Source organism: Lampris incognitus, chromosome 4 (genome assembly GCF_029633865.1).
Source record: "Lampris incognitus isolate fLamInc1 chromosome 4, fLamInc1.hap2, whole genome shotgun sequence".
Lineage (NCBI taxonomy): Eukaryota > Metazoa > Chordata > Actinopteri > Lampriformes > Lampridae > Lampris > Lampris incognitus.
The window spans coordinates 22,350,410-22,373,647 of NC_079214.1; the positions used below are offsets into that span (position 1 = coordinate 22,350,410).

The 23,238-nt window shown below is 42.3% G+C and overlaps 1 protein-coding gene across 2 annotated transcripts in view; it reads left to right on the forward strand.

Moving 5' to 3' along the window:
- Positions 1-23,238, forward strand: part of tspan4a (tetraspanin 4a) — a 99,944-nt gene that overhangs the window by 71,149 nt on the left and 5,557 nt on the right. For both annotated transcript variants that reach the window (XM_056278630.1, XM_056278629.1), the window contains 3 exons: positions 2,379-2,453; positions 15,736-15,837; positions 21,415-21,546. In XM_056278630.1, coding sequence (XP_056134605.1) covers positions 2,379-2,453; positions 15,736-15,837; positions 21,415-21,546 — 309 coding nt within the window. The remainder of the gene's footprint in view (positions 1-2,378; positions 2,454-15,735; positions 15,838-21,414; positions 21,547-23,238) is intronic.

Sequence of the window (23,238 nt, forward strand, 5' to 3'; positions counted from 1 at the left end):
CTGACCAGAGGAGGCGCTAGTGCAGCGACCAAGCTACATACCCACATCCGGCTTCCCAACCACAGACATGGCCGATCGTGTCTGTAGGGACGCCCGACCAAGCCGGAGGTAACACGTGGATTCTAACCGACGATCCCCGTGCTCGCAGGCAACGGAATAGACTTCTACGTTACCTGGACGCCCTTCCACCGTCCACCATTGCCTAATCCACTACTGGGTGTTTGATGCATTTCCTGTGCCGTAAATCGATTTGGCGGGAAAAATCGTGCCTGGTGGCCAAGTACATACTACTGCAGGCCGGAGCCACTCCAAAGCGAAGGGGCATAGCTCCAAATGGGAGGATGGAAGGGCTTGAGTGCCAAGTGGGTGGACAGAATTGTATAGTGAAGGAGAGGTTTATAGAAAACTAATTTAAACGACGATGGTGTCATTATTCTAAAGCCATTACACTGTGCAATCAACATTTATTTCATAATGATAAGTTAAAGCAAAAAAAGCATTCTACCTTCACTTTATTTGGCAGCCAATTATTGCCTTTATAACCAATATAATTTCTAAGTGAATCCCAAATAGCTTTCCCTCACCAAAGGTAACTACAGCCACCCATTTAATGATGATTTCTCAGCCTTATTCAATTGCCTGTTTTAGTACATTATAAAAGCATATACTCCATCTTATGCAATTAAACAATTCCTCTATTTGACTATTGCCTGTGGCTTAGGAAAAGATGTGTGCAGTCTGTTATTGGAAACAGATTAATGGGTAGGTGCTGCAAATTCAGTTGACTACAGGGGGTAGTGGGTATGTAGAATTTCTATTGGTCGCCAGTGTTTTTGTTTTTTTTCCCCATTCCTAATGATGTCTCTCCGCTGTGCTTCCCTGGTATCAAAGAACACCCAGTGGTTATAGCAGAACAAAGAGGGGGGAGAGAAAGAGGGATATTCAAATGAGTTATTGAATTGTTATCTACCAATACTTTTTCTCTCCTCTTTAAAGGGATATTTTTTGACAATAGCTCACAAACAGGACTCTGAATACCCATCAAGCTAATGTGCTTCCTTATGTCTACAAACTGATATGTGCAAAAAAAAACCAACCTTAATCACCCTTCTTTTGTTACATATAAAGCACATTAATTTCTGGTTGTCGCAGTCATTCAGTTATTCATCCTACAAAAAACCTGTTGTTTTTACCACAGTTGCATAACTCTGAGGCATAATGAAAAACCCACACATACGGTTTAGTCTGCAAATAATGTGGGCTTATTCGACAATAGAGAATATGTACTAGCATATTCTTTCTCAATGTAGTCAAATGGACACATAAACACCACAAGTTGTATGCCATCGGGGGTTGTGATCCCCTATGTGTCTCTCACTCACCAAGTCCTTCATCCTATACTTATTCAAGGAAAACATGCAAGACTTGCTGCCAGAAGGTCCTTGAAGGCAAATGTGAGCCCGACTTAGTGAAAGCATTGTGATCTAGCCATTCACAAATGTTGAGGGGATGGAAAACCAACTTAGTTGTAATGCAGTTAGAAAACTGAACAGTGATAATGTCTTACTATCCCTTACTTTAGGATCAAGACACTTGTATTTTTCTCTGCCTCCGAATCAGTTTTAAAATTCTCAAGACATTTATCTGTTCCCCCTGAATCGCTCCCAAATGTTTGAATCTGATTTGTTTTCCCGAGATGCCAAGTGGGGCTGACGTTCGTTGGTGCATGCCTGATGCGTCTTTAACATGGTGCTTTTCCCCTCTTTCACTTTCATATATTTTTCTGACCCCCTGAGACATTCTCACATTCTGTCTGCATGTAAATAACAATAAAAAAAATTCACTCCACTGTCTTTCAGAGAAGAACTCCCTTGTTTGAGGTACCCAGCTTTGTCTTTGTAGTGCGCTTGATGGATGAGCTCGTAACTGTTTTAGGCATTCATGCAGGTCTATAGGAGGAAAATGTATCGCCCATCAAGCTACTTGTCTAGGCTACCATAGACAGTATGGTGGTGGAGGTGGTTAGGAGGAGAAATAAAATATGGCTCCTTTAACTGATTTGAAAGTGGGTGGTGGAGCACAGTAAATGACCTCCCCCACCCTGTCCCACTTGGTGTTATAGCTCCAGACCCTTCTTCTCTTTCTAGATGGGTCCATTGGGAGTATCTTGGCTGAGCATGCCGAACGTGCCCCATCCTCTCCCTTTCTCTTCCTTTGTTCTCTGTCTGGGGGGGGGGTCTGTTCTCCCTTTGTTTTCCTTGAATTTAAAGCTCATTCTTTACAGAAGCTTAATGTCACACCTGGGAGCTTTCTTCTGCATTGATGGAGCAACTCATAAATACCCTGCCACCTCTCCCCCTCCCTTTGTGTTTTCACAGTTTTTCATCCTCCTTCTCCTGATCTTCGTCCTGGAGATCCTGTCCATCATGCTTTTTGTCATCTATCAAGATAAGGTAAGACGGATTTGTCTCATGGTTGTTTGGGGTGACAGGGGCTCAGGAGGTAGAGCAGGTCGTCTGGTTAACTGGAAGGTTGCTGGTTCGATCCTTGGCTCCTCCTTGCCAAAATGTCGAGGTGTCCTTGAGCAAGACACTTAACACCTAGTAAGTGCCCCCGATGAGCTGGTTGTTACCTTTCATGACTGACACGGCTGTCTGTGTATGTGTGAGTTTGCATGGGTGAATGTGACGCTTTCATTGATTGTGAAGTGCTTTGAATAGCTGTTGGAGCTAGAAAAGCGCTATATAAATGCAATCCATTTACCATGCATTGTGTCATTGTAATAATATGTTGTGCTGTGATTTTGCTCATTTGGGCAACATAATGACTGCTTGTCGCAAACGATCCATAGTGTGCCAGCCCATGTAGCTTGCCAGCATTTCAGAGAATGGCTGGAAAATGAGACATCTCAGTGGTGGGTGGGGCCGCATGCGACTGTGCTGTTGGCATAAGAACATTTGATGAATATGGTTAACTTTTTTTTTCATGGAATTTTTTGAACTTCTCCCAATTTGTTTCATACCAGTTGCTTCCTGAAGAAAACATCTCTGGGCTACAGCAAGGCATAAATACATCTTGTCACACTCTCAGCCAGCTTGCTCATATATCTTGGTTTATTTCAGATCATCCATTTGAGATTATTTCCCCAGTAAATAAACAACTCAAGCAAGGGAGGAAGCCCAGATGGTCTGTCCCTTTTTAATATGAATATGTAATTCCTTTACTCTTTAAACTAAGACATTAATGATACATTTAAAGAGTATATTCTATTCTATTCATCTTAATCCACTTAATCATACTAATACGCCTCTCCAAATTGCTTTTGGAAGGGGGTATTTGGATGACTTTTTTGGACATGACAAGTTTAAAAATAGAAGCACCAAACAAGTGTTTAATGGCAGAGATTTATGACAGGCTTCTTGAAAATGTGTAACAGCTCTGTCAATCCACAAAATAGCTAGATATAGTAACATAGAATTCATCTTGACAGTGTTGTGTGTAATGATTTTGTTCATTATTTAAAAGCTTATTGAATACAATGAATCTTGTTTCTTCAAAGATTCAATTTGTGGAAAGGTTTGAGGAATTAGGTTGATGCCATGGGAATGTCATTGTCTGGTATAATTATTATGCAGTCCGTTACAGTTTCAGTCAGTTTTTGAGTAGTTCCTGTCCGCTTGGAAATTGAGAAATATCACTCCAAAACTGATTTGGCATCATGTTGAGTTTAGATATATTTCAATCCGATTTCCTGTTGAACCCATCTGGGATGCTTGATGTCAACAGAATCCGTAGGATCTCTAATTGTATTTATTATATGGACTGTACTGTAGCCACAATATACAGTGAAGCCCTCTGGAACCCTTGATGTCATGTGATTACTGGAGGTTGAGGTTGGGATGTGGCTTGATGCCCAATAATGAATAGCCCTGTAATCGTTCAACTACTTGAATTGCATTATTCATGGGTAGGGACATAGTGTGTCCTTAAGGGGCTAAGGCCAAGGCTACTATATATACACACACACACACACACACGTACGCATATACGCACACACACATATATACATATGTATATATATACATATATACACTTGTATATATATATGTATATATGTGTATATCTATACATATTTATATATATTTTTTATATATAATATTTCATATTTTATATATATGTTTAGGTAAATACCATCTACTTTTGATATTTCTTCCAGACTTTCTTTATATATTCTAATTGATGGCATGGAGTGTGCTTAATGTTGGCATCTGTGTGTAGCTGCCATGGTATTGCCATTGCCCACTTTACTACTGTGTTGTATTTCTCTTGCAGTTTGTCTTCTGGGTTGTAATACATTTAGTAATTTTGCACTGACGTAGTCCCCTAGGCTTTCAGCTAATCACAAGTACTCTCGTTTGCTTTCTCTAGATGTCATCTCTTGTCAGGTCTCACCTCTGTTTTAGTGTCTACGTTCACTGTTGTTCAGTAAACCACATCATTCAAGCTCTGAATAATTCAGTTTCATCTTGATTGGCCCTGTCCTAGGAGGGCGATTAGCGATGAAACAGCATAAAAATCAGGAACAGTTATTGTAGCTGTATTGCAGACGTATTGTATTGTAGGGCTGGTCGTCTAAAGGAAATCAGTACCAATGAGGAATGGGTGACAATAACCACTGTTGCCATTAATATTCTTAAATTTTTATAAAGCTCGGCAGCAGTAGCAACACTCTTTAAATGTTCATTCGTTTTATAAAATATTTTAAAAAATATGTTAAATGTAAAAACATAAAACATTTTTTATGTGGAGCTGTAGTTTTACATTATGGGAACGGCACGGTGACTTTGGTTACCTCCCTGAGGATTTAGGAAAGTAAAGGTGTCAATTTGGTGAAAAATTTCCATAATTTCATTGCTTTTATTATTTAGGAGCATGAACAACTTCTTGACAGAGTTGTGGACCCTCACAGTGTAAACGTAGTCAGACTATCTGCACAGTATGCACAAACCATGACTGTCATGTTGCAACAGAATGGCGCCTTTTATCCCATCAGAAGCACTTACCAACAAATTCATTGTACTTTAAAGACCACACTGATGTTAAAATATGCATGGAATGGTGCAGTCGGACTTGGCCAAAACACAATTTCTATACAGATATTTGATGCATTTTAAAATCAGTACTTGAGAGTACAATTCAGTTTTTTCAAAGTGTGAATTTCATCTCCGATTTAGGTTAAATGACAATTTCAGCTCTAAGGTTAACGTGCGTCAGTCAGGTTGTTCTTCCCCACACCACCTTCATCACCATGCCAACCACCTGGCATCCCTCCATCACTATGCCAACCACCTGGTATCACTCCATCATCATGCCAACCACCTGGTATCACTCCATCACTATGCCAACCACCTGGTATCACTCCAGGCATTTGATCGCTAGTCTCTGTCAGGGCCACAAAGCAGTTGACAAAGTGTTCAGTACCAGCTACCATGTGCTAGCCCTTCAGGTGTATATGGGTGGAGTCTTTATTGGTCCTCTCAAGTAAATTTGTTGTTGCAGCCTGTTGATTACAATACAGGTTTACCTCCATCAATGTTTACATATACCTGAATACACTCACACATGGGGATACAGGGTCTTACTACATACGAAATACATGATATAAGATTTATTATATATATATATATATATATATATATATATATATATATATATATATATATGATATGCGGTATGATGTACATGATAACCTTTGTCATCTTCTAACTCGCTTGAACATGTGAACCAAAGCCCGTCTAAGCCTTAAGGATGGTCGCATTCATTGATTTATTATTTTTACCTGCTTTACATTTGACAAACACACTTTTAATGTCACCAAAAGCCATCTTACATAGCCGTCGAAGCCTAATGTGATTTCACACCACTCAATTGTTGAGTTCCCTAGGAGGATTAGAGGATCATGAGAGGTCCTTTTCAGTGGAATCAATTTATGTCACATGGCAATAATACTGTCAGCAGTGTTGACAAGCTAATTTTGAAAATGGATGAGTGGTTTAGATCCCTGAGCATGGTTGACGTCAACAGTCTTGTTTTTCTGCCTTTATTGCTGCCTCAAGTGAGTTTCTCTGGGCTGAAACTTACAGGTAGCAATGTAATAAAGATGTAATAACAATAACAGCCCTACAGAGACAGACAGCAATACTAATTACCATAATCATTTCTGTAATTTTGAGGGAAACATTATTAACAACAATAGCTGGGGGCAGCATGCACTGACCACTGGTCCGGGGCCGGGCCCCATGATCGACAGACCGATGCACCACCAGGAATGCCCACCCAGCGGGCGGGCAGGGGGAGGGGGAGGGGGCACGTCCATCCACGCCCGGCGTACATGGCTGCACACACCCACATAGCCAAGGGGGAATTAGTTTTGATCATAAGGGAGGTACAACACCTCCCACAAAACAACAATGTTTTCTAAGTGTGTCTATGGATGAACTGCCTTCTAGATGTTACTACAAGAAAGCATTAAAAACAAAGGATTAAGCTGAACCAAATGGGATTTGAGACTTCTGAACTCATGATAATTGATATTAGAAGCTCTTAAAGCTTATACCTATTATATCTCAAACTCCCTATGCTCCCCATGTCAGACTACTGCTCTACACTAAAGACAAAAACTGGATGTTAATATCTTAAAAAAATGGGATCTATCAACGTTTAAGCATAATATACTTTCCTCATATTCACTGAAATCTTTTCATCTTCATGACTATCACAGAATGTCATAAAAAGGCCTGTGAGATTTTCATAACATTTTTGCAGTTGTCCTTTATGTGGTTGTGCTAACTATAGTTATTTTTATATTATTAATTCCGGCACCTTGGGGTGATATTAGTCGATTTAAATCCTCAACAGGAATGAAATTAGCAGGCGGGATGTGGTGTCACTACACACTTGTCCCTGGTCTTGCTTCCTTTTAGATAACCCCTACGGAGTACAGTAATTGGTTATGAATCAAGTTACATTGGAAGGGGTTTAGCTTTAATATTAGAGATAAATTAAAATTCTAATAGTAATCTAGAGACCGACAAAAAAAGTTTTAGTGCTAAATGAATTAAAGGTGTATCACATTAAAAATGTTTTACACTTAGCAGGTTGCATAATAGCTTCCTAGTTTGATGTCATTACTTCATCCACTGACAATGCAAAGTATTCACATCGGCACTCGTGCTCAAACAGAGGCATATTCATTTCATTTTGCACTGGACAACTAGCTGTCCAGAAGGTATCTCTGAATCATGGGCACTCGTTGAGTTACGATTCAAATCTAATACTTATTTCACGCCAACAACGATTAGCCTTACCACAGATACAGGTAAGTTCACGTCCACATCATGTAGCAATCGCGATTCATTTTCATTTGACATTTATGAGTAATAGTTCAAGGTAAAGGGTTGTTAGGAAAGGCTGTCATTTGGATTTTGCCCTACTGCAGCTTTAACATAACATTGGCTTCACTTTTGAAAAATACTCATAAGCTGGCTTGACCTGCTCTGATCAGTTGGGCCCTCACCTATACAAGATTACTAGTTACTACTATTACTACTATTACTAGTTACTACTATTACTACTATTACTAGTTACTACTATTAGCTCAGAACAGATTCTCTGTTGCCATGTTGTCCCCCGGTTGAAGGCCGAGTCAATCAGCGGCCTGTCATAACCAAATAAGGGGATGCGACTTCTTTGTTTGGTGAGACATGTCATGAGGTCTTTAGGAGCGAATCAAGGTGAGGTATAGATGCCACAAGAAAGAGGTCGAGGTTCAGGTTATGGTGAGGTTTAAAAAGGATTGTAAATGTAAAATAGATACATGCTGCGTCGGTAACTTGTAATATAAAGAGCCCATAAGATAAGTTTCAGACATGTTTGATCACTTATGAGAAAGTTGCGAGCAATTTTGTACCGCCGTTCTACTGCCACTAGGCGGCCATGTACTCTGCTGCATGCCGTCACACAGTCTGTCATCGGTGTCTGTAGTCAATACAGAAGAGACAAGACAGCTCCCAAACACAACTCAGCATCCGCAGATAATAAGGCAGAAGTGGCGTGGAAGGCAGTGAGTACGAAGCAGTGTCCTTTAGCGCAGGAAAATTGTGTAAAAAAACAAAAACAAAAAACAACCCCCCCCCGAAAAAAAAACAAAAAACAGTTAATTTAATGGTTTACGATCCTATTACTTTTAAGCTTTAAGGCCTTTACACACTGGGGACGTGAATAATAAATAACACGAAAATGCAAGATCCTCGCCTTCGCCGCAGAACTATTCATACCGGCAGCAGTACGAATTTAGGACAGAAACCCAGCTTTCTGTCGCAAATTCCCAGGACGCGAGGGGGACTCAACTCGGCGGGTTCAGGTACAGTGGTGAGATCTCCTGTTCCCTTCGCGGTCGCGGGGGTAGACCCCCGCCCGTTGCCGGTCCGGCCCCCGCCGGAGGTGGCACTTCCTCCGTTGCGGTGTGCTGCGCTGCAGGGAGGGTTGCCTTGCTACCAGCTCTGCCATTTCCAACGTAAATTACGTAAGCTACTCACTATCCTGATAACCTCGGCGATGCTCCTCCACACATTGTCTTTGAGTTCGTTGTCTTTATAATTGTTGTGTCCGTTGTCGTACTGTAGCGAATTCGGGGGGCAGCCGGGACACGAACATGGATCTCCCGCACCACGGGCGACTACGTTACGTTAACCAGTCGACTAAAGTGTCCGACCCGTTAGCCAAGGGGTAGCGAGTCTATTCATCCGTGGGCGTCCCCGCGCTTCAGCGTACCAGCTCCCTCACGCCTCTGGGCGCACGAGGGCCTCACGGTCTCACCATCCCACTTCTGACACCAATGTAGCGAATTCGGGCGGGGGGGGGGGCAGCTGGGACGCGAATCCGGGTCTCCCGCATTATGTGCGACTATGTTAACAGTCGACTAGAGGGTCCGACCCGTCAGTCAAGGGCTAGCGAGTCTAGTCATTCCTGGTCGTTACAATACAATACAGGGTGATGAGAAACACAAACAATCTGGGCCCGCCATTGTCATTTAGGAGTTACGACGTGACGTCCGTTCCGTGCAACGTGATTGATTATTCGAGGTGCGACAGCTCAGAAAAATCGACTTCGTTCCGGGGAAAAAAAGTCGCTTTTTTTGCTGCGCAATAGTCTCGTTTTGTGTGAAAGTACTCGTGACAAAAACAAAAGTTCGAAAAAATATAGTGTAACGTGCATGGATAAGTAGACACGCTGGCCGCTGACTGGCAGGTCTGGCCCCATGTGAGAGCATTTTCAGTTGTGTATGTGAGAGTTAAAGTATGGAATATGGCCTATACGGCCTCTCATACTTCATGTGTTGAGCCTAGTACATGACGTTACGATTACTCAAGCGGTCGGGGGGGGGGGGGGGTCCCTGAGTGGTTAAACGTTTTAATGGCAGCACACACTAAATCATCTATTCTGCTTAAAACAGAGTTTCAGAGACAGATATCTTTGTTGTGTAAGCTCTTTGTTCACAGTTCTTGAATCATAAACTTATATCAATATCTATCTTCTGTGTTTTCACCTTTGGTTTACTTTTTCCTCCCAAATGATAACCCTGTCTATTAACCCAAAGGCTCTAAAGCACTCATTAAGAAACATTGATATAAGCTCTAATATTTTATGAATGCTTGTGTGTGTATGCATGTATGAATCTGTGCATGTGTGTGTATGGCGTGCATGTGTATGTGTTGTGTGTGCACATGTATTTCCCCTGTGCCTAACAATGATAGCATACCCATTATTCTTTCATGTCTGTATAAACAAGGACACGAGGTGTTATCTATCGTAAACAGCGTGTCTGTCCTAGATGAGTCATCATAAATGTCTGCTTTCAGTGTCTGGTTAAAATCTTGCTTGGATCTCCCATCTACCTTGAGTTTCAAAGCAGATGGAAGATATGATGGCGCATTGAGAAAACAGGCATTATCTATATAGGTTAGGTTAGGTATGAATATACTATTTCTTATGACATACAACCACTATCTTTATGCAAATATCCAGATTTCCAATAGATGACACATTCTCTGGATCTCATGTCAGTCCCTGTCCTTTATGACGGATGGGTTGAGGATGAAGGTGGGATTATATCAAGGATCGGCTCTGAGCCTTTTTCTTGTTTGCAGTGGTGATGGACAGGTTGACGGATGAGATCAGGCAGGAGTCTCTGTGGACTGTGATGTTCGCAGATGACATTGTGATCTGTAGTGAGAGTAGAGAGCAGGTTGAGGAGAGCCTGAAGAGGTCTCGGAGGTATGCACTGGAGAGAAGAGGAATGAAAATCATCCATCCATCCATCCATCCATTATCCGGACCACTTATCCTGGTCTCAGGGTCTCAGGGTCAAGATGGAACGTGATTTTCATTGGGAGTGACAGAGAAGGACAGGATTAGGAACGAGTATATTAGAGGGACCGCTCAGGTTGGACGGTTCGGAGACAAAGCAAGGGAGACAAGATTGAGATGGTTTGGACATGTGCAGAGGAGAGATACTGGGTATATTGGGAGAAGGATGCTAAATATGGAGCTGCCAGGGAAGAGGAAAAGAGGAAGCTCAAAGAGGAGGTTTATGGATGTGGTGAGGGGGGATATACAGGTGGCTGGTGTGACAGAGGAAGATGCAGAGGTCAGGAAGAGATCGAAATGGATGATCCGCTGTGGCGAACCCTAACAGGAGCAACCGAAAGTAGTAGTAGTAGGAGCAAGATGGAATACATGTGCGTGAATGAGAGGGAGGGCAGCAGAATGGTGAGGATGCAAGGAGTAGAGGTGATGAAGGTGGATGAGTTTAAATACTTGGGGTCAACTGTTCAAAGTAACATGGCGTGTGGAAGAGAGGTGAAGAAGAGAGTGCAGGCAGGGTGGAGTGGGTGGAGAAAAGTGTCAGGAGTGATTTGTGACAGAAGGGTACCAGCAAGAGTTAAAGGGAAGGTCTACAAGACGGTAGTGAGACCAGCTATGTTGCATGGTTTGGAGATGGTAGCACTGACAAAAAGACAGGAGGCGCAGCAGTCGAAGATGTTAAGATTTTCGTTGGGAGTGATGAAAAAGGACAGGATTAGCAATGAGTATATTAGAGAGACAGCTCAGGTTGCAGGTTTGGAGACAAAGCAAGAGAGGCAAGTCCAGTTGCACTTGATTCAACACCTTTGGATAACCATGACCTGGACGAATGAGAACATTCACAGACAAGAGAGGCAAGATTCAAGATTCAAGAACTTTATTATCCTTGTGCAAGCACAACAAAATTGCAGTTGTGTCAACCTCAAAATGGTGCATACATAAAAGAGATAAGAAAATATAAAATATCAGCAATAAAAAGTACAGAGTCTAAACAATATAAGTGCAAAATATAAACAGTATAAGGTATAAAATGCAATACAGTTAACGATAAAATACAACTTACAAGGTGCAAAAACATCAACAAAAATGCAGTAAAGGTGCGGTGGACAGATATGAAGTGGCTTAAAGTGACATGTGAGTAAATATTGCAAATATTGCACGTGCCCAATGGTGGCAGCACATCAGTCTTGTCGGACTGAGGAGATGTCTGAGTTCAGTAATGCTACAGCTTCTGGAAAGAAGCTGTTTTTCAGTCTCTTTGTGTTTGTGCGGATTGATCTGAAGCGGCTATCTGATGGGAGGCGCTGAAACAGATGGTATCCAGGGTGTGTAATATCTTTTGTGATGTTCTTCGCCCTCGTCACATAGTGAGTGCTGTGAAGATGTTCTAGTGAAGGCAGCTCAATGCCAACAATGTCCTGTGCTGCCTGTTTCCACAACACGCTGGAGGGCTTTTTTGATTGAGATGGTTTGTACATGTGCGGAGGAGAGATGCTGGGTATATTGGAAGAAGGATGCTGAAGAGGAGGTTTAAGGATGTGGTGAGGGTGGACATGCAGGTGGCTGGCGTGACAGAGGAAGATGCAGAGGACAGGAAGAGATGGAAACAGATGATCTGATGTGGCGACCCCCTAATGGGAGCAGCCCGAAAGTAGCAGAAGAGAAACACCCATGGTTAATCTTAGTATTACTACAGAGTACCTCTATTAAGGCAGGATCAAACTGGAAAACGCATGAATGAATAGCAAAAAGGGCAGAAACGGGGTGGTTTGGATGGGGGAAAAAAACTTTACTTATAACAGTAGCAAATTACTTTCATTGGAAGCTTGAGGATGAGTGTGGCATGGGAATGTTGAGACTGGAGCCTGCAGATAATTACACAAAGTCATTTTGAAGACAGCATAATTTAATGTTGTGATCAGGCTGAGATTATGATTTAATGAAAATACGTGGGAGAGTTAGACTGGGTCAGGAAAGAAGGATGCAGGAGAGAATACTGAAACGGTTCTGTGCAAATATACCACTGAATAAATATGCATGAATTTGAGTAAACATAATGACACTGAATAAACCGGCGATATTAGCAAAAACCCCACACAGATGTCCTTCAGTCATCATCTTTTCACCTGTTGGTGAATAGATGGCAATCTCATGTGAGGATTTACCCACTTTGTTTACCGCTCTTTGCTTTTCCCTGCAGGAGACTGCCTGGTCATATCCACATGTTGAAACAGCCCGATTTAATAATTCACACATCTCTGATTTATAATGAAACTTTAGACTCAAGGATCTACAAATTTTTAATGAGCCAATAAGATCTTCACTAGGCCCAACTTGGTTGACGTGAAATGCATTGACTGTATTTCACGGCAGAATAAAACACCTTGCCCAAAATCCCAAGGACTTCAGGAATATAACCTTGGTTAAAGCTATTCAGCTGCCATCCTTTATGTTTCTTTATTCTGCTTCCTCAGTATTTCCCGCCGATAATGGCATTGATTGTCTGGCTCAATCTGCCCACATGTTCTACGTGTTACTCAGTCACTGATTAGAAATAGAGACTGAAAAAGAGCATGGACTCGCATAACTGTAATTCATTGTCACAGCGAGGGCTTGATCTCATTGTTGTCTCCCTCTTGAAACATACCAGAACCCTCGAAAAATGTAAAATAAAGAAGTAAAGGAAAACATCTGGGCACATTTTCTGCACCAGGAAAAGCACTCTAAGGCATTGCACAAATAACGTTTACATCTGCCATCAAAATGAATGTCCTTGATAAGCTCTGAGTCTCATTAAAATCAGATCTGGGACCAAGGAATGTAATCTGGGTTTTGGATTGAATCACAAGTAGATATGGTTAGGAAACCAGCCCTCACCAGGAAGATGAGAAGGCAGAGTACCCAAAAGGTGAAGGAAGCAGATGCCTGGTGGGAGTTTTGGGCACATTTGAAGAACGCCGTAGCGAGAGAATTAAGTTTACCACTCCGCACCTTATTGGAAATTGCAGTGGAAAGCACTGCAGCAGGAAATTCAAATTCACACATCCAGCGCCGTACTGATTTTGCAATAATCCTGCAGTAAAAAGGCATACATTTTAGTCACCAATTTCCAACGATTTGTCACCTGAAATTACAGCAAAAATAAAAAAAGAGGAAGTACCCTCTCTCTCGCTTTAATGCTTCCATCAACTCTATTCTCATCCCTGTCTCCCTGTTGTAGTTATGATGAAACAGATCTCTACGCTGTGTTGAGGGGTCGGGTAAATTGAGTCATTTCCCTGCTCATTATTTCATCCCCATTCTAAAATCCGTAAATCCATTCGTTGTGTTTTTTTTCTGTGCATATCATCACCTCCCCTCAGCTCTTACAAATGGAAAGTTCCCCATTTGTTACCTGATGTAGTGCCAATGTAATATTCTTACAGAACTCAGTGGGTATATATGGACTGAATTTAAATGCCCCATATTATTTCCCCCCTGCTTGTTCTATCTTTCCTCTTTTCTTCTTTCTCCCCTTATCTGTCTCCCTTCTCTCCTCTCCCTGCGTTTTATCTCTTATCTCTCCTTATGCCCTCCATATAAATAATTGATGACTCATCTTTGATTCGCCTGGTGTATTTAAAGGGCGACTGAAGTCCCGGGGATGACATCAATACTGAGCTAAAAGTGCAGTAGTAGCTTATGCACGCTGTGCTCACAGCCCTTTCCCATCTCCACGGAGTCCTCCTCACCAATGAGCCACTTACTTCAGAGTAATCGTCATGTTTTCACAAAACTTTAAAAGTCGGGGCTTTGTTCAGTCCATGTGAAAGCTTTGTAAGTGCTCAGATAGATCTGACATTTATTTTCAATTGGATTATTCTTGCTTGTTGCCATGTTTTAGAGTAATTTAACGCCATTGTAATCAGATATAATATCAGCTGTTCTCTGCTGCCGCTAGAAATTACAAAGTTATTTGCAGATAGCTTCATCCTTTGTGCGTGGTCTTTATTTTTTTGTTCCCCTCAGGCATTCAAATTATTGAATTTTTACATGAATAGATCCGTTTTAACTGAGTACCTTTTTGTTACTGGCCTAGAGGCATACCTGTGATATTATAAAGCATTACAATTTCATTTAGCAGACGCTTTTATCCAAAGCAATGCACATCTGAGAGGTGTTGGCTTATATAGCATTAGGAGTCTAAGCCATGGACCCAACCAAACTGGGGTTCGAACCCCTGCTGTCCGGTGGGAAAGCTGTTGTGCTTACCTACTGAGCTATCCAACTGCTAGCATATAATGTAATGCTTATACAACACCATACATCATTAAGGGTGTTCATACATTTAAGTACTATCAACTGTCCGGGCTGAACATTTAACTTATTGTCTTTCAACAAAAAAATGTTGATTTGGGGACGTCTGGGTAGCGTGGCGGTCTATTCCGTTGCCTACCAACATGGGGATTGCCAGTTCGAATCCCCTTGTTACCTCCGGCTTGGTCGGGTGTCCCTACAGACGCAATCGACCATGTCTGTGGGTGGGAAGCCGGATGTGGGTATGTGTCATGGTCGCTGCAATAGTGCCCCCTCTGGTCGGTCGGGGCGCCTGTTCGGGGGGGATGGGGAACTGTGGGGAATAGCGTGATCCTCCCACACACTAGGTCCCCCCGCCGAAACTCCTCACTGTCAGGTGAAAAGAAGCAGCTGGCGACTCCACATGTATCGGAGGAGGCATGTGGTAGTCTGCAGCCCTCCCCAGATCAGCAGAGGGGGTGGAGCAGCGACCGGGACGGCTCGGGAAGAGTGGGGTAATTGGCCGGATACAATTGGGAGGGAAAAAGGGGGGGGAGTCAAAAAAAATGTTTGAAATACGATTAATTATTGTCATTGTTGTTGTTGTTGTTGTTCACATGGTAATATGGGATATAATAGGCAGTTTAAATCGGTTTCTCAGCTAGGGGCAGGAGTCTGCACATACAGGCTTTAAAGCACTGGAAACCTAGAAACTAGAAGACCAGGAAGGAGCAAGGTCAGTGTAGATCAATTGACTTAATATGTGAACATGGAAAAGTGGCTTCTTCTTTTCTTTTTTTTTGCATGTGTGTGCATTTTTGTTTGCCTGTGTAAACACTTTTTTTTTAATCTTTTGCTGCTTACATATCTCACATTTCTGCTCAGATTTTACACAAATTGCAAGGCTTTGCTCATAAGCTTCCTTATCTCTCTCTCGCACATGCTCGCAAGATCTGAAGCAGTCAGGAGAGTTGTCAAATCGTCCATACCATGTTTGTGCTCTGACTTAACTGATATTTGTGTCTGCTCCCTCAGATTGACTACTATGCCCAGAAGGATCTGAAGAGGGGCCTACAGCTCTTTGGCACGGAAGGCAACGTGGGATTGACCAATGCCTGGATGATCGTACAAACGGATGTAAGATTATCCGGTCTGACAACAGAAATAAGCTTAGTGCTGTTTAAAAAAAGGCTCCTACCCCAAATCTGTCTTGTTTTATGTTCATTTCTAAACTGCTGAACCTGGTCAAGGCTCATGAGTCTCCTTTTATTCCTTTTCCGCCGCCATCTCCTCCCTCTCTTCACAGAGAGCATGTCATTACATTTAAAGCTGCAAACAGCATTCTCAAATGCTTCCTAAAAATAGGACAGAGAGAGAAGATGCAAAGGAAATAAGGCTTCGTTCTAGCCTTAAGGCCATGCATATATAAATATATTCTTTTGATTTAGCCAGAGATTATGTTTATATTGTGTGACCATTTGAAAAAAAAGAAATCCTGCAAACCACACACAAATTCATCGTATCGTCAGTATCTCAGCATCCAGATATTAGGATCAGCAACGTGATAAATAAATCCATTTCAAATGCCATGTTTTCACTTGTAGATTTTTTTTTTTCGTATCGAATCATGGCCTAAACTGGGAGTTTGCTGTGAATATTACGATGGGTTAAGAAATTGAAAGACAATATAAGACCATCTGCAGAGAGGAAAATAACTCTGGATCGATGCTGTACAGTAAGCATCCATTACGCCTTCTCCCTGTCGTATTGAAGAAAAAGGAGAGGACTGGATTGTAAAAAAAAAAGAAAGAAAGAAAGAAAGAAAGCTACGTCTGTGCTCGCTAACCAAGAATAATTATTGTCCAAAATCATAGCTGCAATACTCCTAATTGACACCTTATGAATGTTCAAGAGAGGTTTAAATCTATTCACTTGATGTTAGTTTGAGTTTTTCATACGGATGGCTGCTCCACTTCTGACCCCGGGGGGTGAAACCTCATTATTTATCCCCCTGTGGATGTTGGATAAGACATTAGTAGGTCCAACCATTTAGGTTTCCTCTCAGTGAGCCCAGCAAACAGTTTCAAAAACATTCAGTTTCACATATGCCCTGCAAGTAAACGAGTCCCGACTCCTCTGTTGCTTATTCCTTCTCAATGGTGATAGCCATTAAAATGATAACCTGCATGCATTACCGTTCACGCCTTAACCAGCTGAGCGTCAGGCTGAACAGCGGTCGTGATAAATTTAAAGAGGGGTATTTGAATAACGTGCTCTGTCTGAAGGATACAGCTCGCCTTTTTGGGCAAAGTTAAAGCAGACTATTTCACTGATTCATGTATTTGTTGTAAATGGGATTTCGGCTCTGACACTTGAACGCAAACTTGAAAAAAATAGCAGTAAGCATTTTAAAATGGCTTTGATAAACATTCATTAGTACCAAAATCTTTTTTTTTCAATTTCTACAAACTCATCGCCAGTCGCGTTAAGTTGAAACCTTGCTCATCTAAATAAGCAGCAAAAAGCTGTTGAACAGATTAATGCAAATACCATCACAGGCTCTCAAAGGTGGTCTCTTTTTATCCTCTCTTACTTTGATGTGTTTTCCTCTTTGTATCTTTTCCCTTAAAAAAAAAAAAACACCACTGGAAAGGAAACAATGTACAAAAAAAAGGTGATTCAGAATTAAAAAGTGTGCAGGGGACTGATGCTGCCGCTGCTGGTGATGGTGATGATTGCCTCTGGGGAGCATCAAATGATAGACCCAAGACTTCACAGCTCTTTGGACTTGTTTCACATCACAAAGCCAGTGTGGTAGTTGGGCCCCATTAAGAAAATTGCGAGACTTGTTGAGTGCATGTCTCCGGTCCTTGTCTGTCTCTCTGTCTGTCTGTCTGTCTGTCTGTCTGTCTGTCTCTCTTTCTCTCACCCCTTGTGCATGGATGCATGCAATGACAGGAGGGTGTGGGATGGGAGTGTGTGTATGCGGGCAGCAGTGATGCCTGAGAGACACACGGCTCTTCTTTGTATCACTAAAGACGATGGTTTGAAAATATAAGCATGTGTGTGTTTCTGCATATGCCAGTGTGCCGAAAGTGTGAGCTCAATATTTGGAGAAGATGAGTCGGTGTACGCAGGACGATTGAGAAACGAGAATCTCTGTATCTCAGGGCTCTATTTCCCTGAGCCGCAGGCGTGTTTTCTGCACAAGCCGTGCTTGTTGGCACTTTGGCGATGCGCTGTGCATCACCAAAGGTGGGAAGAGGGGTGCGTCATTGTCAATCCAGCGACACGTTGCAACTTGGGTAACACCAAATGAACGTGCGGTGTTGTGTTCGTCTGAAATTACATACTATGTACCACATATGTGTCCTAACTTCTAGCGTATTATTATTATTATATGAAAGCATAATGGCTATTCGGACATACAGTGCATGTAAAAAGTCTCCACACCCCTGTTATGCCAGCTTTTTGTGATGGAAAAAAATGAAACCAAGACAAATCATGTCAGAACTTTTTCCACATTTAATATTAAATTGCAACCCTTTAATACTGAAGAAGTGAAAAACAAACTGAAGCCTATGTTTTCAGCAATATTTTTTCCACTCTTCCCTTGCAAAAACATTCTACATCCATCAAATTGCCGGCGACTCTCCTGTCTGTGCACAACAGATTTTCAATTGGATTCAGGTCTGGGCTCCGGTTGGGCCATTCAGAAATGTTGATCTTCTTTTGATGAAGACATTTCTTTGGTAATTTGGATGTATGCTTTGGCTTGTTGTCGTGCTGAAAAGTGAAATTCCCCTTCATCTTCAGCTTTCTAGCAGAGGTCTGAAGGTTTTGTGCCGAAATCGACTGGTATTATGTGGAGCTACTCATGATTCCCTCCACCTGGACTAAAGCAGCCCATAAGCATGACACTGCCACCACCATGCTTCACCGTGGGTGTGGTGTTCGCTTGGTGATGTGTTGTTTTTACACCAAACATACCTTTTGGAGTTATGGCCAAAAAGTTCAACCTTGGTCTCATCGGACCATAACACATTTTTCCACATGGTTTTGGGAGACTTTTTGCAGAAATTAGCTGGGCTTGGATTTTTTTTTTTCATGTGAAAAGGCTTCTGTCTTGCCACCCTCCCTCATAGCCCATACGTAGGAAGAATAAAGGAGAATGTGGTCACATGTAGGGAGCAACCAGTACTTGTCAGAAATTCCTGCAGCTCCGTAATGCTGCCGCAGGCCTCTTGGCAGCCTCCCTGACCTGTTTTTTTTCCTTGTCTTCTCATCAATGTTGGATGGATGTCCTGATCTTGGTAATGTCCCTTGGGGTTAATCAGTGACTTTAATTGATGGCAGGTAACTAGCTACTATTTCACATGAGTTTGAATGTGATTGGTTAATTCTGAACACAGCCATGTCCCCCATTATAAAAGGGTGCGCACAATTTTGCAACCAGGTTATTGTAAGTTTTGTTTTGTATTTTTCTTTTTTTTTCCTCCCCCAAACATTTTTCAGACTGTTTTCTCTTTATTCTTGTAGTTTAAATAATCTGTCATTTTTACAGGAATGTGTAATTTTTTTTTATATCCACTGTACTACATCATAGAGCCGCGCCACTTCCCTCCACCGTTCTGCCAGTTGGGGGTTTGTATCGCCTCCCATCCACCACTACTGGTCGTTTTCGTGTAGTATTGCAATGCATTATGTCAGTGTAGTGTCCAGTATTTGTACACTATGATATTTTTCAGGATGTAGTATGATTTTCACATACTATTTGATGTGTACTATGGTTTCGGCATACTAAAAAAAATACTAGTAGTATGTTCATATGCAGTAGTACGTTAGTGTGCAATTTTTGTCAATTTAGTGGGCGGAGATGCACCTAAATACACCTCCATATCTTTCCTAAATACAAAAATTGTCATATATAGCTCTTTTTTTTTGACAGAGAGAGAAATTTAGAGCGGCATTAGCTGAGGAGGTAGAGCAGGTTGACTGGTAAATGGAGGATTGCTGGTTTGATCCTCAGCTCCTCCTTGCATTGCGGTATCCCTGACGAAGACACCTAACCCCTGCTTCTAATGAGCTGGTTGTTACCTTGCAGGGTTGACACCACCGTGTGTGTGTGTGTGTGTGTGTGTGTGTGTGTGTGTGTGTGTGTGTGTGTGTGTGTGTGTGTGTGTGTGTGTGTGTGTGTGTGTGTGTGTGTGCATGCTGATGAGTGTGAGGCATTAACTGTAAAGTGCTATGAGTGGCTGCTGCAGCTAGAAAAGCGCTATATATATAAAATGCAGTAGCTAAGTAAAATGGATGGTTCTGGGCTTTGCTGCTCTTGTCCCTGGTGAATGAAATAATGAAGGCTATTTTGTGTTAGACTGTTATAAAGCCAAATCAGCGATGTTATTTAGGAATATGAATCTCCAACCACATGTACACTGTTATTTGGTTGCATCACTAGCCTATAAACTGCAACATCAAAATTAAGTTATTTGTTTGTTGTTCGATAGATAGTTCTGCAATGAAAACACATATTTGCAGATTGTATCCTGTTGTTTCTAACTGATAATTTATTAAATTAAAACCTGGTGCATATTTTCAAGGTGATTCTGTGCTTCCCACACAAAGACAACAGTTTCTTCTTGGGAGAAACTTTCTGTGTGTGGAAAGCTCTGGACTGCCTCTTTTGCTCTATCACCAAGCTGACAGCGCACCCATAGTGCAGTGCATGCTACTTTAAAAGGGAAGGAAAAGGGGTGTCCGGGTAGTGTGGCAGTCTATTCCATTGCCTACCAACATGGGGATCGCTGGTTCGAATCCCCGTTTTACCTCCGGCTTGGTCGGGCGTCCCTACAGATACAATTGGCTGTATCTGCAGGTGGGAAGCCGGATGTGGGTTTATGTCCGGGTCACTACACCAGCGCCTCCTCTGGTCAGTCGGGGCACCTGTTTGGGGGGGAGGGGGTACTGGGGGGAATAGCATGATCCTCCCACGTGCTATGTCTCCCTGGCAAAACTCCTCACTGTCAGGTGAAAAGAAGTGGCTGGCGACTCCACATGTATCGGAGGAGGCATGTGGAAGTCTGCAGCCCTCCCCGGATTGGCAGAGGGGGTGGAGCAGTGACTGGGATGGCTCGGAAGAGTGGTGTAATTAGCCGGATACAATTAGGGGGGGAAAAATCAACAACAAAAAAGAGGGGGGGAGAGGAGATCTCATTGGTTCATTCAACACCAGCCCCGACCACACCTGCTGATAATATATTACTCCCGGTTCCTAAATGTGCCGCTGCCACAAAAATACTGCACACTATTAAGTTGGCGACACTTTGCTTCACGAAAATAGGGCCCTCGGTGTCTGAATGAACGGCAGTTTGAATATCTGTGTCTGTGTGAGTGTGCATACACTATCACTGCCTCCCAGCGCCTATGTGCACGGGCTCTGTGAAGACCGCATTCAGCAGAGGTCAAGACCTTTAAGAGGCAGCTCTCATTCTTCTCGTGTACAGATGTCACTTTGCAGATATTGAGTCTATGGGGCCATAACATTGTGGATGTTCCATTGACAAAAGATCATACAGGAGCTCATGAATGACCATTTATGAGACGATGGAGGGTTCATCTGAGGGACATGGCAGAAGCATGCCGGTCATATATCATGCATGGGGATTTCAGTGTGTTGAAAGGCCACTCTTGACATCTTGCCATTATCTGGTGCAGTTTCGCTGTTGTGGGGTGACCAACCACACCGACTGGTTTGAGGTTTACAATGCGACACGCGTGCCTGACTCCTGCTGCCTGGAATACAGTGACAACTGTGGCCTGGACAACCCGGGAACGTGGTGGACAGCGGTAAGAGATGAAAAGCAGCTACAAGGATGCAAACTAATATTTTTGTCGTGTTTGTGGTGTTGTGTCTTCCATGTTATAGCACTCATTCTCTGCTATGGGTTCTATGATTGGTCAGCTAATGCTAATGATGTTGGTTCTCACAGATATCAGTGTCCATGACACTCACTGTGATTAGATTTCACGTCGTTAAATTTCACTCCAGTCATCCATGAAGGGAAATTGAAATAAATGAAAGCATTCATTCTGTATCCTAATTTTAGTTTTTTGAATAGATTTTTTATTGAGCAACAAGACATAGGTAATGTGACAGTTATAAAAATTGGCTTTTAATCTGATAGCTGATGGAGGAGGACTGACTTCCCTCTATTACATCATTTATATATGCAGTGTGCAAACAAGATAAAGACTTGATCATATAATTTGCATTTCCTACAAAATTTACTATTTCCAGAGATCAAAAGAGGTTGCATCCTTCCAGAAGTCAAGTCAAGTCAATTTTACTTGTATAGCCCAAATATCACAAATTACAAATTTGCCTCAGCGGGCTTTACAGCAACACAACAACAACAACAGGAAATTGTTTATCATGTATATTAAGTTACGAGGCGCCTCAGTCTTACATGTCTTTTGAGAGGGATCATTTTTAAGCTTCACCAGAAATGATGTTCGTAGGGTGAACTGGGGTCCAGTTTGAGATTGATTACCAAGGTTATAAAGTAATAGGTTGACCCATCCCTTACAAAACCCTTAGTGAGGATGTCGAGGAAATGAGGCGGGCAGTAGAGATTTGCCAGCGAGGTTTCATGTCAGCACATCTCATCACAGATTCCCTCCACCATGCACAGAACCATATGCACTTGGATTTACTCATAGTTCACTGTAATTGAACAATTTCTAACCTTGCTATTTGTCTCAATAACAATGACTCACTCAGAAGGTCAGGAACCAGATTTTACCCGCTGTCATGGCTTAAAAAGACAAAAGACCTTCTTGCCCGAGACAGCAACCTGAGCATATCGTCGCTGACTTGTATGAGCAGTGGGTTTATTCACAGTACATAAGACAGTTAAGAGCGGGTTAGAGAGCTCTGGCTCTTTCTGCCTTTATAACTGTTCCACCATGTAGAAGACAACTGTACTTGGGCCTCAAAGGGCAGTCTTTCTTTCAAACCAGAGGAATTTGTTGTTCGCGCAGCTTCTTTAAAATCTGTATTCATGGCCTCTGTAAACCCTGACTCCTTGCATAAACTAGTGGCCCATTTTCCACAAATCCACAGTATCCTAACCTCTACTGGAAGCGCCCTGCTTTTAAGCTTCGCCTTCTCGCTTCAGATGTTATTTCAGAGCAGCAAAGTGTCTTCCTTTCATGTGCCTCGGCTACTTCTCCCATGGCAGAGGGAGTTTTTACAAAGTGAGCCGTCCACTGAGCACCAGGGATGTATGTTGCTGGCTTATGTCTACTCACATTTACTGCTCCGCAACGTTCCCCTGTGGCCTACTCGCTAAAAAAAAAACTTTCCTGACTCGTCCTCAATCCTGCCCAAAGGCTGATTTATATCGTATTGCTTTTCTCCATGCAGTTAAAAACCTAACTTGTGTTTGTCTTGATGCCTGCTCAGTAATCCAGGTAAAAACATCAAAGAAGGGCGCCCGGGTAGCTTAGCGGTGTATTCCGTTGCCTACCAACATGAGG